At 41.2% G+C, this 18,374-nt stretch overlaps 1 protein-coding gene across 6 annotated transcripts; it reads left to right on the forward strand.

Annotated features, from left to right (window-relative positions):
- The first annotated feature begins 858 nt into the window (after nt 1–858).
- Nucleotides 859–18,338, forward strand: LOC109905734 (dixin-A-like). Of its 6 annotated transcripts, none has more exons than XM_031790871.1 (15): nt 859–1,479; nt 6,094–6,251; nt 6,419–6,567; nt 9,443–9,532; nt 9,799–9,852; nt 9,961–10,011; nt 10,254–10,358; nt 10,513–10,566; nt 10,681–10,767; nt 10,873–10,947; nt 11,137–11,301; nt 11,474–11,540; nt 13,426–13,534; nt 13,803–13,911; nt 17,968–18,338. In XM_031790871.1, exons 1-15 carry the CDS (start codon nt 1,457–1,459, stop codon nt 18,049–18,051), a joined length of 1,380 nt encoding a protein of 459 aa, XP_031646731.1. In that variant the 5' UTR covers nt 859–1,456; the 3' UTR covers nt 18,052–18,338. The 6 variants fall into 6 exon arrangements, with proteins under 6 accessions (XP_031646731.1, XP_031646730.1, XP_020358866.1 ...); XM_031790870.1 differs by having other exon boundaries at nt 878–1,479; nt 6,422–6,567; nt 10,678–10,767; nt 11,134–11,301; XM_020503274.2 differs by having other exon boundaries at nt 879–1,479; nt 10,678–10,767; nt 11,134–11,301.
- The last annotated feature ends 36 nt before the right edge of the window (nt 18,339–18,374 follow it).

Below are 18,374 nucleotides of genomic sequence, written 5' to 3' on the forward strand. Positions count from 1 at the left end.
TATTACCTGGTACTTCCTATATTAATATAGCCATGTTATTTTTACTCGTCATTGTTATTTGTTATTAACTGTGTATTTATTCCTTGTGTCAATATTTCTATTTTCTATTATAACCTTAACTGCATTGTTGGAAAATGGACCCGTAAGTAAGCATTTCACTCTTAGTCTCACCTGTTGTTTACGAAGCATGTGACAAATAAAAATGTGATTTGATTTAATGGGGTAAATATCATACAACTCAATCACTTTCCCCTGCTGATGCTGCTAGGGCCCAAAAGAGTAAACACCTACCATTAGCATTCCATGTCAAACAAAGCCTTTTGTCTTCATTGCCTCCCTTATTCAAACCAAGATGATCCAAATTTCCCACAGTTTTGGTCAGGCTGATAATACTGTGTTGTGCAAGTGCTATATCTGTCTCCAATCAACAAAAAATGAATTTAAACTCAGGTTGTGAGTATTTGATTTAATAGAAAACGGATGCTTATTTATCCAAATCATATAGTTAATGTCACATGCTATGATTATAGCTTTAAAATACTATTATTATCCATGCTTAAGCATTATATGTCCCAGTATCCTCGATCTGGTTGTTTGAGGTACTCACTCTAAGATAATATATCATTACCCACTCACACATGCTTCAACTTGTTTGATGTGGCTCCATGCAAACCTGTGATTTAGAATCAGCCATGGTTCAGTTGGAAACCACAAACCACACAGTGTTAGCCTAGAATATACTGTAGATTAACAGCCCAATGCAAAGGAGATATGTCCCATTTCAGCTACAGTAGCAGCACATGCAAACCCCCTCCTCTAGTGAGAGGGGAAGAGTGTGGGAGGGGGATGTATGAAAGAGAGTGTGGGAGGGGGAGGGTAAACACTCCGACAGAGTTATGTATGACAGCCTTACTGCTCACTGAAAGAACAAGGGACAGAGAAAAAAGTCTGTGTGGCTGAGCACTAGAAATACTGTGAGGCGGAGGAAGGAAGATATAGCGTGAGGGTGAGAGAAAAAAATTGAGAAAATATATGGAGGAGGAGAGCTCAGCCACAGGGGGAGTGTGTTCTGAAAAACCAGGCAGAATTCAGCCGCTGGTGAGCCTGAACACCAATCCTCTCCCTTCTGCCACAGGCTGGGAGGGATTGAGACAGGATTTCCATTGGGTTCTTCCAGGGAGTGATTTAGAGAAGAGTCCAGGGCTGTTGATTAGGATTTGTAGCTTTATGTAGGGAATATGCTGGAGAGGATTTGAGTATGCTGTTCGCTGTTATTGCAAATTGCACACAGTAGTGTCTGCGACGTGGAGGCTCAGTCTGCTGGTTAGTGTTGGCAGTGCTGCACCCACCCCTGCTGCTGGGGTTGTTTGGGGGCTATGTTTCTGACTGACTAGGGCAGCATCACCCACATGCAGGGCAGAGGCTGAATGGGAGGTAAAGAGTGCAACTAACCAGCATGGGAGCCAAACAGATGAAATGGTAAGAGTTGGATTTCACAAATGATTTGCATTATCTCTTGATTTACAAAACATACCTGTCTCTCTCCTTCTCGTTGTTACAATCAGTGGTTGTAATATAGAAATGCAGTGTTTATTCATTGACCAGTGCCTCTACATGTGCCTTGACAGTATGGTGCTACCTTTACAGTGAGGGGAGTGGTTATGACACCTCGATACAGTGCAAGCACTATGTCATTTAGAAGATGTCATTTATTTGTCTAATCAATATTATCCTATGTTCCTACACTATACATTTATGTAACACGTTTTAGAGAAACTAATCATAGTGTGATAGCTCGTAGAAATGGAGTAGTTCACATCATTTTCGGCTTTTGTCTGAATGTAGGTGTGGGCGTGCCTCTCTGGTATGGATACTGTGCGTCCGTGTAGTTGTTTGTCTGGAACAGAATATATAGTCTATGTGAGCTGAATGAGTGATATTGCCTAGCAACGGATAACTACAGTGTTTGGCATTGCTGTGATTTCCATTTGCAGATCGGCTTACATCTCAGATTTACTTTGATCAGACTGATTAGCATCACGCTGTATATGGGCTTGTCCAATCTCACATGGTGTTTTAGTGTTATACAGTATTTAGTTCCAGAGATTAGGATCATTTATGTTTAATATTTGCCCACCATAGTGGAGGTTTTATTTCCAACCCAAAATATATTTACAGTAAATACACAAATGACATTATAGTGTAAAATAGGCCACAGGTGCATGTGATCCTCTTTCAGATATACAATTGAAAAGTTAAATCAATGCTCATTCAGTTAAATTGAAGACATATTTGAATTAAAAACATGTTATTTCAAGAAGATTTACTTGATTTGATATAAAGGGATTAAAAAAGACATTCAAATGCTAATCTCTTGCTAATCTATGTATCTCTACTGTATGTTGTGTTTCAGTTGGCACAACAGATCAGCAGGGTACATCTTTTAAGGGAAATCCACAGAAAGTAGAATATGTAGCGATAAAACTACCCAGGACAAAGGAAGGGCGGTGCCACGATGAGAGATTTACACAGAACATTGGTTGGCATGTCCTTCATCCTTTGCCTGTAGTTCTTATTACAAGATTATTTGAAATGATTTGCATTGTTTATCAATGGTGAGTACTTAGGCATAACCACTTCAGGTGAATCAGATAAGATGGCCACCAGACCACAGAGGCTCTGCTTATGGAACCTACTGTCCCTGTTTCTCAGCAGTTCAGTAGAATCAACAAAGTAGGCCCCTTATGACAGAAAACGTCCCAAACTTCCTGAATATGATATGTAAATGGTATATAACCTAATTGTCACAACTCTATTGAAGTCATAATACTGTATCTACCATACATCCCTACCAACTCAATTACATATCAATCCAAGCAAGCATCATATGGTACCTGCCTCCACATACAGTATTAATCATTTACAGCTGAGGCACAGTAAGAGAGCACATACAGACCCTCCTGGGGCCCAATTAACCCTAATTAATCCCCCTCTGTTCACAGTGTTAGTGAATGGATAAAGGGTGGATAAAGGGTAATTCCATTGAAACAGAGTGATGCTGAGACTCAGATGTTTCACTTTAAAATGTATGTCAAACAAAAAACCAGTGATTGCAAAGTTAACAAACCATATAACTATATGCACAAGGACTACTTTTAACAATTTCCACTGAACATTTTACAAAAACACCTTTACTTGAAGAATAGTGCAGATGCAAAGTTTGGGAACAGAATGACGATACAAACATTCATTCTGTTCTTCAATAAAGGTGTTTTTTATATATATATTTTCAGTAGACATTTTTAAAAGTAGTCCTTGTGCATAGAGTTGTATGGTTTGTTTAAAGAAGACGGATGCCTTCCTAACTACATTAAACCAGACATTAATCTCACACAGACTGTAATGTGAGTCTAATTACTCATGTCAACATTACGCTTCACACTAATTAACATATGGTTACATAAATGCAATCCATCATAATCCACCCATCTTGCATTTCTCTTAAGAAAGATTTGAACATAGTCTCTTTCCCCTTTTCAACATGTAATGTCTAAGGGTTTTAGGTTTAATAGTGGCAGAAACTGGCAACAATTATAAAATACAAATACAAAATACAATTAATTACAAAATACCCTAAAAACCAATGTATCAAAATAACATACATAATACTTTTGCAAAGTATTGTACTGAATTAAAATACAAGTATCTTGTATTTTCAAATACAAAATAAATTTGCAAGTACACACTTAACCGTAACAACATTTTCAGTAATGGTAACAAAAGCATTTTACATGCTATGACAGTGATAATGTGGTTGTTTCTACTATGATTGAATGCACTGACTGTAAGTTGCTATCGATGCTAAATAACAAATGCTAATGTAGATGTAAAAATAAACACTTTATCACGACTCAGGATATGACTCGGATACAGACACAGGAGGCAGATAGTACAGATCTCAGATGAGTTATTGTACACACGGGGCAGGCAAAGGGCAGGGTTCGTGATCAAGTCAGAGTCAGGCAGGTACAGGATGGCAGGCAGGCTCGGGGTCAGTACAGGCAGAATAGTCAGAACCCAGAAAACTAGGAAACAGAACTTGAGCAAAAGGAAGACGGGAAAGCATGCTGGTAAGACCTGACGAACTGGCAACAGACAAGAGAACACATGTATAAATACACAGGGGATAATGGGGAAGATGGGTGACACCTGGAGGGGGGTGGAGACAAGCACAAGGACAGGTGAAACAGATCAGGGTGTGACACACTTGCAAAGCATGCTAAATATTATTATTCTAATGAGCTCCACCCCCGAACGAGATCACATTTGAATAAAAATATGAATGACTGTAGAGATAGGCAAAAATACATTGAAATGTATCTTGTTATAAAATACCCAAAAGAATGTATGAAAATAAAATAAGAAATACTATTATCAACAATACAGAAAAGTCAGTCAAAAAATACATTTAAAGTAGGCAAAAAACACAAAAGGAATCATAGACTATTTCAGTCAAATGTCCTGTGCAGTTGTAAATCAAACAAATACATGTGTGAACACAACCTTTTTGAAATTTCAACTTATTTTGTAAGAAATATGCTCTATATAATTCTCTTGCAGGACTGTTGAAAAGTATTTTAATAATACAAAATGCAGCTCTCTGAAGTATCTTGTTAGAAAATACATTGGACTGTAGTCTAGGCCAGTGAAATACAAATGAAAAAATATGCAAAATACATTTCAAATACATGTAACAGAAGTACTGCCCATCTCCAAATGGTGGTCAATTTGGTCCACACAGACAGAAGCATGGTTGTTTTCCCACAGATATGAAGAAAGGGATCACGGAATCCCCCCTCTGGGAGCCATATCTAATGCCTGGGGTTATAGACCACATGTGGCTGGATCCCATTTCTAAAAAACACATGAGGGAACATGACAAGAGGCCCAGACCTCAGGGTGCTTGGAATGTACTCAGAACAGCCAAAGATCATCATAACATACAGACTGAGTACATAACAGACTCAGGACATTCTGAAAGAGGAACTCATCCTCTCAGAGACATTGAAATCATTGCCAGTTTTGAACTGATGTCTCCGGAGGAAAAAACAATCCTAAGAATGCGTTGTTACAAAAACTAAAACAGCATGTTTCTAAATCCCGCCCCTATCTGGCTGTTTGAAAAAGGAAATAGTTAGTTGTTTGACTCAAATGTGTCCCATTTGTCTGAAGTTGCCTGTAAAGTGCATTTTAATTTAAGTAAAACTTAATATTTTGGACAGTCACTTATGTTTGTGTCAATTAAGTTGAACGAATGAATGAATAAATGAACAAACAAATTCCATCTATGTGTTTACTTACACCCCCCTCCGTATTTGAAGGCCCAAAAAATGCTACTACTCTGTTTATTATCTATGCGTTGTCACTTTAACTCTACCTACATTAACATATTATCTCAATTACCTGGACTAACCTTTGCCCCCGCACATTGACTCTGTATCGGTACCCCCTGTATATAGCCTCGCTAATGTTATTTTATTATTGCTCAATTATTTGTTATTTTTCTTATTTTTCTATTTTACTTCTGTTTATTTTAGTAAATACTTTCTAAATACTTATTTTTCTTAAAACTGCATTGTTGGTTTAGGGCTTGTAAGTAAGCATTTCACTGTCGACACCTGCTATATTCGGCGATAACATTTGATTTGATTGGTTGATGGACAGTGAAACTTTTAATTTGGCTCTATATTCCAGCATTTTGGGCCACTATTCGGTCACTATACAGAATGTCATCTCTTATTTGAGTGTATTTTAAAACATAATGTCTGTCGCATGTGAAACATTTGATCTCAAATCCAAAATGCTGGAGTATAGAGCCATATTAAAAGTTTTAGCTTCACTGTCCAAATGAATACAGAGGGAGTGTTGTTCAGTGTATCATTCTGTTGAAATATTGCTTAGTCTAGATGGCATTTACAGTATATGTCATTTCAAGAAGAATGTCTTCCATGAATATGTATTTATTTAATTTAATTTGGCTCAGCAGCAAACAAACTCATTCCTTATTCTTGTCTTTCCCACAAACTGTTGCAGCCTCAGTTCAGCCAGCCCTGCACACTCCCCTAAAGAAGAGTACATCATCGCTCAGTCCACAGACACTCCTAAAGAAGTATTTATCTCAGCTCAATCTGAAGACCACGCCGAGCCTGGAGATGACAAATCAGAGTTGACGGAAAGGAAATCTGATACAGGTTGGCTGCACATTAATTTGCTCGTTCCTGAAATCTGTTTCCATTTGATTTATCTGCTACAAAACTGACGTTTTATCATGCCCGGTCTGTCTCTGTTTATCTGTCCATGCCTCCATCTCTCCCTCTGTCTGTTTGTCCGGCTGTCCGTCTGTGTGTCTGCCCTCCAGAAGAGGTGTTGTCTCTCTGTGGCCTGTGTCCGACCCCGGGGCATAGTGGGCCAGAGGAGGAGAGATCATGGGAGGAGCAGCTGGAGTGTCACCAGGAGCAGCTGGAAAAAGAGATGCAGGAGGCCAGGAGGATGGTGTTCCGTCTACAGGTAACTAAAGACTCCTCACACACACACACACACACACACACACACACACACACACACACACACACACACACACACACACACACGCAATATTGTAGTAAACTAAAACTAAAACAATTAGGTACCTGAAATAAAATAATTAACAAACCTGTTTCAAAAACTCAAATTATACTGAAACTATTGTATTTGGCTATAAAACGAACTAAAATAAATAATAAATAAAAACCATCATGAATTACATTGCATTCGGAAAGTATTCAGGCCTCTTGACTGTTTCCACATTTTGTTAAGTTACAGCCTCATTCTAAAATTGATTAAATTGTTTCCCCCCCTCATCAATCCACACACAATACCCCATAATGACAAAGCAAAAAGTGTTCAGACCCTTAACTCAGTACTTTGTTGAAGCACCGTTTGCAGTGATTACAGCCTGGAGTCTTCTTGGGTATGACGCTACAAGCTTGGCACACATGTATTTGGAGAGTTTCTCCCACTTTTCTCTGCAGATCTTCTCAAACTCTGTTAGGTTGGATGTGGAGCGTCGCTGCACAGCTATTTTCAGGTCTCTCCAGAGATGTTCGATCGGGTTCAAGTCCTGGCTCTGGCTGGGCCACTCAATGTCATTCAGAGACTTGTCCCGAAGCCACTCCTGTGTTCTGTGTTGTCTTGGCTGTGTGCTTACGGTCGTTGTCCTGTTGGAAGGTGAACCTTCACCCAAGTCTGAGGTCATGAGCGCTCTGAAGCAGGTTTTCATCAAGGATCTCTTTTTTCCATTAATCTTTCCCTCAATCCTGACTTATCACCCACTCCCTACTGCTGAAAAACATCCCCACAGCATGATGCTACCACCACCATGCTTCACCGTAGGGATGGTGCCAGGTTTCCTCCAGATGTGGCATTCAGGCCAAAGAGTTCAATCTTGGTTTCATCAGACCAGATGTTAATCATGGTCTGAGAGTCCTGAACTCCAAGCGTGCTGTCATGTGCCTTTTACTGAGGAGTAGCTTCTCTCTGGCCACATAAAGGCCTAATTAGTGGAGTGCTGCAGAGATGGTTGTCCTTCTGTAAGGTTCTCCACAGAGGAGTGACCATCAGGTTCTTGGTCACCTCCCTGACCAAGGCCCTTCTCTCCCGATTGCTATATTTCGTCGGGTGGCCAGCTCTAGGAATGGTGTCATGGTGGTTCAAAACTTCTTCCATTTAAGAATGATGGAGGCCACTGTTTTCTTGGGGACCTTCAATGCTGCAGAATTATTTTTGGACCCTTCCCCAGATCTGTGCCTCGACACAATCCTGTCTCGGAGCTCTACGTACAATTCCTTCGACCTCATGGCTTGGTTTTTGCTCTGACATGCACTGTCAACTGTGGGAACTTATGTAGACAGGTGTGTGCCTTTCCAAATCATGTCCAGTCAATTGCATTCACCACAGGTGGACTCCAATGAAGTTGTAGAAACATCTCAAGGGTGATTAATGGAAACAGGATGCACCTGGGCTCAATTTCAAGTCTCATAGCAAAGGGCCTGAATACTTATGCAAATAAGTATTCAAAAAACCTGTTTTCGCTATGTCATTATGTGTGTGTAGATTTATGATTGAGAGGGAAACATGTATTTAATCAATTTTAGAATAAGGCTGTAATGTAACAAAATATGGAAAAAGTCAAGTGGTCTGAATACTTTCCAAATGCACTGTATGTTCAGTTTTAGAATTTACAAGCTTTTTTTCTAATGGGGTTTTCAAGCTTCTGAATCTGGTGGGTTAGACATTTACTTAATCATTTAAAGATAGACTCAGTGAGATGACTTTGCCACGAGCAGCACCACAGATATTGTGTGCGTTTGAATGGTAAGGCTAAACCAACCGTCTGTAGACGAAAGTCGAGGAGTGAAGTAGGGGAGGTGCATCTGATAAGAATCAGCTGAGAAGTTTAGCCTCGCGCTTCAGCGCTCCTGGTTGTTGCAGAAATTGACCCACTACTACTGTTACTTGGTGCATCTACGTCATCTCGCTGAGTCTACCTTCAAACCTATCCTAACCTATGACCTGACCCAGCACCTTATGCATTACTGCCGCACAGGGTCAAGAAGTGACCTCCCAAAAAACCCAAACACTTTGCAACACATAAATGGCTCCTAGCCTCCCACGCATAGGCTTCGTTCTGTCCCTAACACTAAAACGATATAATATAAAAACTAAATTGAAATGTTTTTATGATACAATAACTAAATGAAAATGAGTAAAATGGAACTGAAAACTAACTGAAACTAAACTGATTTCAAATGAAAATGTTTAAACTAATAGAAGAAAAACAAATATAAAAACACAAAACTATAATAACCTTAACACACACACTCATACAGATACTGTACACACAGATAGATACACTGTCAGACATACAAACATAGCTTTATGTGAACATCTTTAGTATGTATAAGATGTATCCCTCCAAGACTCCAGCTAAGGTAAGTATACAATGAGATTGTGATCATCCAAACATAATCTGGTATCAAGGATCTGAGTGCTCTTAATCTAGCACAATCTAATCTATCCTGTCAGGTATAAAAATCACCCCCCCCCCCCACCTCTACCCCACCCTGCCCAACTTCGGATGATCACATGAAAGTGTGATCATGTCCAAGCCAAGCATTTGCTCTATGTTCACTGTCCAGTTCAGGTTGGCAGCCTTGTGGTGTATGTGAGGTCGTACATCCATATCGGTGTGTGTGTGTGTCTGACATGTTTTTATGCATGCATGTGATGTGGTCAACAGGCTTTATTTCTCTCTGGTGTGTGTTTATACTGTGAAATGTATTCTGGGTGTGTAGGCTTTATCTTATGTGTACAGTATGTGTCCATCCCTCTCTTCTCTCTCCAGGCTCTACTGCTGCACGGCTCTCTCCCTGAGGACGAGCAGGATGTCTCCATGGGCTTCGGGGATAGCAGGGCTAACTCTGAGCAGCAGCTGGTACTGTGTCCGCCCCCATCCTCTCTCTACATTCACTTTAGATAGTATGGCATGTTCATCCACTCACTGTGATGTAGCAGTGTCAGACTCTGGCACGCTATAATGTTTTTACTGTCACTCTAGAGTCCAGAAAAGACGCAGATACTGTAGAAGTGTGAATGAGTCCGTTATCTGCTTAGCCTGCTTTCATGCCAGGCCACCGTCTCTTTATAAGCTCTGGCATTTCTCTATTTTCACATAATGCCTCTCATCCCCTCGCTTTGAAGGTTCTAATCCGCAGTCGTCTGGACCAAAGCATGGAGGAGGCTCTTGATCTGAAGGTACAGTAAGCAAAAGTCATTGGGCTTAATGTGGATGAGCTGCTTTCAGAGCACATACCTTCCCCTAATGAAATGTCTCTGAGTCTGTCTGTCTCTCTGTCATCTCAGAGGGAGCTTCTGAGGCACAAGCAGGAGGCACGCCACCTTCAGGCCATTAAGGTAAAAACCTGCCAGTCAAACCCTTCAGTTTGTTTGGATTGTTACATAGATGAGTGGCTTTTATTCAGTTCTCATGCCAGCTCTGGGTAGAGAAACAGAACCTTTTAGCCTCCACTGTTCCTTTACAGAAGAGTTGTGTGCTCTGTTTAAGGCTTCATAATGATCCATATTCGTGGGTCCTTACTCTTTGGTAGGCAAGCCAGCCTCTCTAGCGTTGTCTTTGATCTGCCTTTCCTCATTAGGATGCTCTTCAGCAGCGTATGTCTGTACAGGAGGCTGCGGTACTGCAGCTGAAGCAGGAGCTACTGAGGTGCAGTATGGACAAAGAGCAACTGGAGGGGGAGAACGTGAGTCAAATTATATGATAATACATACGTTGACATTTAGAATGAATATTTGACCTTTATATTCAATGGCTCTATCTATTTATGTATTCAAATATTCACAAAATGTTTTGTTCATCCACATTACAAATATAAGTATATATTTGTATATTTGTAGGCAGAGCTCAAACGGAAGTTGAGCGATCGGAACAAACTGCTCAGTGAATATGAGGTAAGATCAGAACATTTTCAATTTTAACATACTTTAACATTTGGATATGATTATGTGGTTGAAATGAATCAAAGTATCACAGATATCACAGTGATATGTCTATAAAACCAGCAGAAACTTGGAAAAAAGGATAGACTACTTCAGCAACAGCAATTGAAACTGGACGATGCTCGGCACAACTCTAATGAAGGAAGCCATAGGGTATGGTACCATAATCAAACTGCTTCCACGTCACTTACAGTAAATGACATGTATTCATTGTAGCTTGTGAAGTTGGTAAGATATATTACATCTGTTTTTCTTCAGTCATCTAGGAGTGAAAAGAGTGGGTACAGTAACTCTGTGGGCCCACCCCCTGGTCCGGCCTTCCAACACACAGCGGTGAGTCATGCACACCTATGAACATTTCCTACATGTGTTTACATGTTGGTTGGAGGGAGGGGGTGATTCATTAAATGTGTGTTTTAAATATGTTTCATGTCATCATTATAGCTGTTTCTTTGATCAACAACCTTCAAATGTGCCTTTATGTCATTATGTGTGTGTGTGCGTTTGTGTGTGTGTTAGCAGGGGGAGGAACTGCAGCTGGTAAGGGAGGCCTTGCGTAGTCTGAGGGATGGCTTCTCAGGTCACGACCCTCAGCATCACACCCTGGACACACTGGAGCAAGGGGTGGCCAGTCTCATGGACCGCCTATACACACTCGACACACGCCGCAGGCAGCAGGACAGAGGGGTACATACACACACACACAGCAATACACACAGAGGACCACAGAGAAGGGTGCTGTGTGTGTGTTGTTAGCGTGATATTATGCACCTGATGTGATAATCGTGTTTATCGTGTGCACATCGTGACTGATTGAATTGGCATTTCTCTTAGTAACTGAGACTCTGTCTTCTTGTAGGGTCAGTACAAGTCACCAGGACGAAGAGCCAACCCCACAGACAGGGACTCATGGCCACCCAGCTCAAGTAAGATGTACCGTTTGTTTTGCCGTTCTCAACAACCTTGCTAATTCTCTTCATGCAACTTTATATAATTGTGTAATTCAATTACATTGAGCACATGTTAGGAGCTATTGAGGATTTTAATTAGCTAGGCTGGCTATCTGTAGAGAAAAGGGTCATATTAATCCAACTTGGTCTGGTCCACAAAATTATTGAAGACTCAGCCTCCAGGTACCTCTCAAATTATTTGACTTATATTAGAGATTTCCACCAATACAACACCAGAGCAATAGACCCTGATATTGCCCGTTTTAAATGTAATAGTCTATCTGGTAAGAACACCTTTTTATATACTGACGCTGTTGAGTGGAACAAACTATCACAGCAACTCAAAGCCATGCCGACCATAGTTGAGGAGACTAAATTACTTGTTGTAACCTTAGATTGTAAACTGTCATGGTCAAAAAATATAGATTCAATGGTTGTAAAGATGGGGAGAGGTCTGTCTGTAATAAAGAGATGCTCTGCTTTTTTGACACCACACTCCACAAAGCAAATCCTGCAGGCTCTAGTTTTATCTTATCTTGATTATTGTCCAGTCATATGGTCAAGTGCTACAAAGAAAGACCTAGTTAAGCTGCAGCTGACCCAGAACAGAGCGACACATCTTGCTCTTGTTGTAATCAGAAAGATAATATTAATACTATACATGCCAGTCTCTCTTGGCTAAGAGTTGAGGAAAGACTGACTGTGTCACTTCTTGTGTTGGAAATTCCAAATGGTTTGCATAGTCAACTTACACACACACTTACCCCAACAGACATGCCACCAGGGGTGTTTTCACAGTCCCCAGGGCCAGAACAAATTCAAGCAAACGTACAGTATTATGCAGAGCCATGAGTGCATGGAACTCCCTTCCATCTTATATAGCACAAGTAAACAGCAAACCTGGTTTCAAAAAACAAATAAAGCAACACTTCAAGGCACAACGCCTCTCCCCATGTGACCTACTTGTTGTGTGTATGTACTGACATGTATGTTTAACTAATTCAATGCACACACTACATGTTAATGTTTTTAAATGCATGCAAATTGTAAGGTCTTTTGCCTGTATTGTCTGTTTCGTAATGTGTCGGACCTCAGTAAGGCTAGCTGTCGCCATCGGTGTCGGCTAATGGGGGATCCTAATAAATCAAATCAAAATCACAACTTCATTTAAAAAGGATCTTACGCTGGCTAATGATCGAGCAATAGAAACAGAAATAAAAAATGTGTCTATGTCATGTGTCTGTATCTATGTCATGTGTCTATCTATGTCATGTGTCTGTATCTATGTCATGTGTCTATCTATGTCATGTGTCTGTATCTATGTCATGAGTCTATCTATGTCATGTGTCTGTATCTATGTCATGTGTCTGTATCTATGTCACGTGTCTGTATCTATGTCATGTGTCTATCTATGTCATGTGTCTGTATCTATGTCATGTGTCTATCTATGTCATGTGTCTGTATCCATGTCATGTGTCTGTATCTATGTCATGTGTCTATCTATGTCATGTGTCTGTATCTATGTCATGTGTCTATCTATGTCATGTGTCTGTGTCTATGTCATGTGTCTGTATCTATGTCATGTGTCTGTATCTATGTCATGTGTCTGTATCTATGTCATGAGTCTATCTATGTCATGTGTCTGTATCTATGTCATGTGTCTGTATCTATGTCACGTGTCTGTATCTATGTAATATACTGTTTTAGCACCATGGAAATAAGTATGACTTTCTTGTGACGGCCCTGTCATTTTTATTTTCATATATGTACTATGTGTATGTTTTTTCATTGGCAAATTAAATCAATCAATCCTGTCTTTAAGCTGTAGCCAGTAAGCCGACCAATATGTTTTTGTTTTCAGAAATAGCTCACTCCCACAGTAGCCCTGGCCTGGACTCCACAGTCTCCACTAAAGTCCTCTACTTCACTGATCGCTCACTCACTCCTTTCCTGGTCAACATCTCCAAAAGGTACGAATCTAGAATCCCTTGTTGGGTCTTGAAGATGTCCATTGCATGTGTATCTTTGTGTTGTATGGTTGCGTGCTGCCTGGATGTTAATGTATATGTTAGTACACATGTATATTTTTAGGGTATTGAATGCATGCATGTGTGTCATTGGTGTGTGTGTTGTGTGTCTATGTGCCGTAGCGTTGTGAGGGAATGTGCATGTCTGTGTCTCTGCACAGATCAATGTACCATGATGCCATCTGACAGTGGGACTGTGCTGTGCTGTTAGGCTGGGTGAGGTGACTCTGAGAGACTTCAAGGCAGCGGTGGACCGCCAGGGTAGCTTCAGGTACCACTTCAAAGCCCTCGACCCAGAGTTTGGGACTGTGAAGGAGGAGGTAGGCATGTTTTGGATTACAGCTTTGGGGTTACATTAAGATAGGGTCAACCACTGAGGCAGAAATGACAATGACCAAAATGAAAAGATAAAACACATGGAATTGGCAATAGATCATAGAGACGAGGATTCTCTATAGTTGATAAACAACAGTTGAAATCGGAGGTTTACATACACCTTAGCCAAATACATTTCAACTCAGTTTTTCACAATTCCTGACATTTAATCCTATTAAAAATTCCCTGTTTAAGGTCAGTTAGGATCACCACTTTATTTTAAGAATGTGAAATGTCAGAATAATAGTTGAGAGAACGATTTATTTCAGCTTTTATTTTTTTCATCACATTCCCAGTCGGTCAGAAGTTTACATACACTCAACAGTATTTGGTAGCATTGCCTTTAAATAGTTTAACTTGGGTCAAACGTTTCAGGTAGCCTTCCACAAGCTTCCCACAATACGTTGGGTGAATTTTGGCCCATTCCTCCTGACAGAGCTGGTGTAACTGAGTCAGGTTTCTAGGCCTCCTTGCTTGCACCTTTTTCAGTTTTGCCCACTAATGTTCTATAGGATTGAGGTCAGGGCTTTGTGATGGCCACTCCAATACCTTGACTTTGTTGTCCTTAAGCCATTTTGCCACAACTTTGGAAGTATGCTTGGGGTCATTGTCCATTTGGAAGATCCATTTGCGACCAAGCTTTAACTGTCTTGAGATGTTGCTTCAATATATCCACATACTTTTCTTTCCTCATGATGCCATCTATTTTGTGAAGTGCACCAGTCCCTCCTGCAGCAAAGCACCGCCACAACATGATTCCACCCCCGTGCTTCACGGTTGGGATAGTGTTCTTCGGCTTGCAAGCATCCCCCTTTTTCCTCCAAATATAACGATGGTCATTATGGCCAAACAGTTCTATTTAAGTTTCATCAGACCAGAGGACATTTCTCCAAAAAGTCTGATGTTTGTCCCCATGTGCAGTTGCAAACCGTAGTCTGGCTTTTTTATGCCGGTTTTGGAGCAGTGGCTTCTTCCTTGCTGAGCAGCCTTTCAGGTTATGTTGATATAGGACTCGTTTTACTGTGGATATAGATACTTTTGTACCTGTTTCCTCCAGCATCTTCACATGGTCCTTTGCTGTTGTTCTGGATTGATTTCTAAACTTCCGACTTCAACTGTATATATACAAGAGTGTGTGGACACAGCTTCAAATTAGTGGATTCGGCTATTTCAGCCACATCCGTTGCTGACAGGTGTATAAAATTGAGCACACATCTATGCAATCTCCATAGACAAACATTGGCAGTAGAATGGCCTTACTGAAGAGCTCAGTGACTTTCAACATGACACGGTCATAGAATGCCACCTTTCCAACAGGTCAGTTGGTCAAATTTCTGCCATGTTAGAGCTGCCCCAGTCAACTGTAAGTGCTGTTAATGTGAAGTGGAAACATCTAAGAGCAACAACGGCTCAGCCGCGAAGTGGTAGGCCACACCTCACAGAATGGGACCACCAAGTGCTGCAGCGCGTAGCGTGTAAAATCATCTGCCCTCGGTTGCAACACTCAGTACTGAGTTCCAAACTGCCTCTGGAAGCAACCTCAGCACAATAACTGTTTGTCGGGAGCTTCATGAAATGGTTTTCCATGGACGAGCAGCCGCACACAAGCCTAAGATCACCATGCGCAATGCCAAACGTCAGCTGGACTGGTGTAAAGCTCACCGCCATTGGACTCTGGAGAAGTGGAAACACGTTCTCTGGAGTGATGAATCACGCTTCACCATCTGGCTGTCTGAAGGATGAATTTTGGTTTGGCAGATGCCAGGAGAACGCTACTTGACGAATATATAAATACAGTGGGGCAAAGAAGTAGTTAGTCAGCAACCAATTGTGCAAGTTCTCCCACTTAAAAAGATGAGAGAGGCCTGTAATTTTCAACATAGGTACACTTCAACTATGACAGACAAAATGAGGAAAAAACATCCAGAAAATCACATTGTAGGATTTTTAATGAATTTCTTTGAAAATGATGGTGGAAAATAAGTATTTGGTCACCTACAAACAAGCAAGATGTCTGGCTCTCACAGACCTGTCACGTCTTCTTTAAGAGGCTCCTATGTCCTCCACTCGTTACCTGTTTTAATGGCACCTGTTTGAACTTGTTATCAGTATAAAATACACCGGTCCACAACCTCAAACAGTCACACTCCAAACTCCACTATGGCCAAGACCAAAGAGCTGTCAAAGGACACCAGAAACAAAATTGTAGACCTGCACCAGGCTGGGAAGACTGAATCTACAATAGGTAAGCAGCTTGGTTTGAAGAAATCAACTGTGGGAGCAATTATTAGGAAATGGAAGACATGCAAGACCACTGATAATCTCCCTCGATCTGGGGCTCCACGCAAGATCTCACCCCGTGGGGTCAAAATGATCACAAGAACGGTGAGCAAAAATCCCAGAACCACACGGGGGGACCTAGTGAATGACCTGCAGAGAGCTGGGACCAAAGTAACAAAGCCTGCCATCAGTAACACACTACGCCGCCAGGGACTCAAATCCTGCAGTGCCAGACGTGTCCCCCTGCTTAAGCCAGTACATGTCCAGGCCCGTCTGAAGTTTGCTAGAGAGCATTTGGATGATCCAGAAGAAGATTGGGAGAATGTCATATGGTCAGATGAAACCAAAATATAACTTTTTGGTAAAAACTCAACTCGTAGTGTTTGGAGCACAAAGAATGCTGAGTTGCATCCAAAGAACACCATACCTACTGTGAAGCATGGGGGTGGAAACATCATGCTTTGGGGCTGTTTTTCTGCAAAGGGACCAGGACGACTGATCCGTGTAAAGGAAAGAATGAATGAGGCCATGTATCGTGAGATTTTGAGTGAAAACCTCCTTCCATCAGCAAGGGCATTGAAGATGAAACGTGGCTGGGTCTTTCAGCATGACAATGATCCCAAACACACCGCCCGGGCAATGAAGGACTGGCTTCGTAAGAAGCATTTCAAGGTCCTGGAGTGGCCTAGCCAGTCTCCAGATCTCAACCCCATAGAACATCTTTGGAGGGAGTTGAAAGTCTGTGTTGCCCAGCAACAGCCCCAAAACATCACTGCTCTAGAGGAGATCTGCATGGAGGAATGGGCTAAAATACCAGCAACAGTGTGTGAAAACCTTGTGAAGACTTACAGAAAACGTTTGACCTCTGTCATTGCCAACAAAGGGTATATAACAAAGTATTGAGATAAACTTTTGTTATTGACCAAATACTTATTTCCACCATAATTTGCAAATAAATTCATAAAAAATCCTACAATGTGATTTTGGGATTTTTTTTCTTCATTTTGTCTGTCATAGCTGAAGTGTACCTATGATGAAAATTACAGGCCTCTCTCGTCTTTTTAAGTGGGAGAACTTGCACAATTGGTGGCTGACTAAATACTTTTTTGCCCCACTGTATATAGTGCCAACTGTAAAGTTTGTTGGAGGAGGAATAATGCTTCGGGGTAGGCTCCTTAGGTACAGCGAAGGGGAATCTTAACGCTACAGCGTACAATGACATTCTATACCATTCTGTGCTTCCAACTTTGTGGCAACAGTTTGGGGAAGGCCCTTTCCTGTTTCAGGATGACAATGCTCCTGTGCACAAAGAGGTCCGTATAGAAATAGTTTGTCGAGATCGGTGTGGAAGACCTTGATTTGCCTGCACAGAGCCCTGAACTCAACCCCATCGAACACCTTTGGGATGAATTGGAACACCAACTGCGAGCCAGGCCTAATCGCCCAACATCAGTGCCCGACCTTGTGGCTGAATGGAAGTCCTTGCAGCAATGTTTCAACATCTAGTGGAAAGCCTTCCCAGAAGAGTGGAGGCTGTTTTGGCAGAAAAGGGGGGACCAACCCCATATTAATGCCCATGATTTTGGAATGAGATGTTCGACGAGCAGGTGTTCACATACTTTTGGTCATGTAGTGTATGTGTTTAGAGACTGTCTGTGCCTGTATATGTCACAGTTTATATTATAAGAGCATGCCTGTCTGGTTCTGGTTGGTGTTCTCAGGTGTTCCAGGATGGAGCGCTGGTGCCTGGCTGGGAGGGGAAGATAGTGGCCTGGGTGGAGGAGGACCATGGAGAGAGACGGTAGAAGTGGGAACCAACCAACCATAGAGGGAACCACTAGCCTCAAACTGTGACCACTGGACTATGATGCCATAACACCCTCTCAGTATTCACAGCAGCCCTGAAGAGGTAGCTATTATAACAATTGGGATCAATCTATTTATTACTGTTTCGAGATGAAATCATACTTTCAAAAATGTCTCTTTCCTATGGACATTTGACTTACAGTAATTGTTTGAAGTACAAGTTCTAGTTGCCAAATATGAATGAATACAATTTTTACGTTTTAATAAACATGGATTACTGCATGAATATTGACTATTTGTGAACTATTTCCTAGACATGCAG

The sequence above is a fragment of the Oncorhynchus kisutch genome, linkage group LG15 (assembly GCF_002021735.2).
Source record: "Oncorhynchus kisutch isolate 150728-3 linkage group LG15, Okis_V2, whole genome shotgun sequence".
NCBI lineage: Eukaryota > Metazoa > Chordata > Actinopteri > Salmoniformes > Salmonidae > Oncorhynchus > Oncorhynchus kisutch.

Excerpts from the sequence above, each read along its gene's own strand:
- LOC109905734 (XM_020503274.2), top strand. The coding sequence starts at position 1,457 with ATGGGAGCCAAACAGATGAAATG. Across the intron at positions 1,480-6,093 it reads GGAGCCAAACAGATGAAATG|CCTCAGTTCAGCCAGCCCTG; the intron begins GTAAGAGTTGGA and ends AAACTGTTGCAG. Across the intron at positions 10,359-10,512 it reads AGCAACTGGAGGGGGAGAAC|GCAGAGCTCAAACGGAAGTT; the intron begins GTGAGTCAAATT and ends GTATATTTGTAG.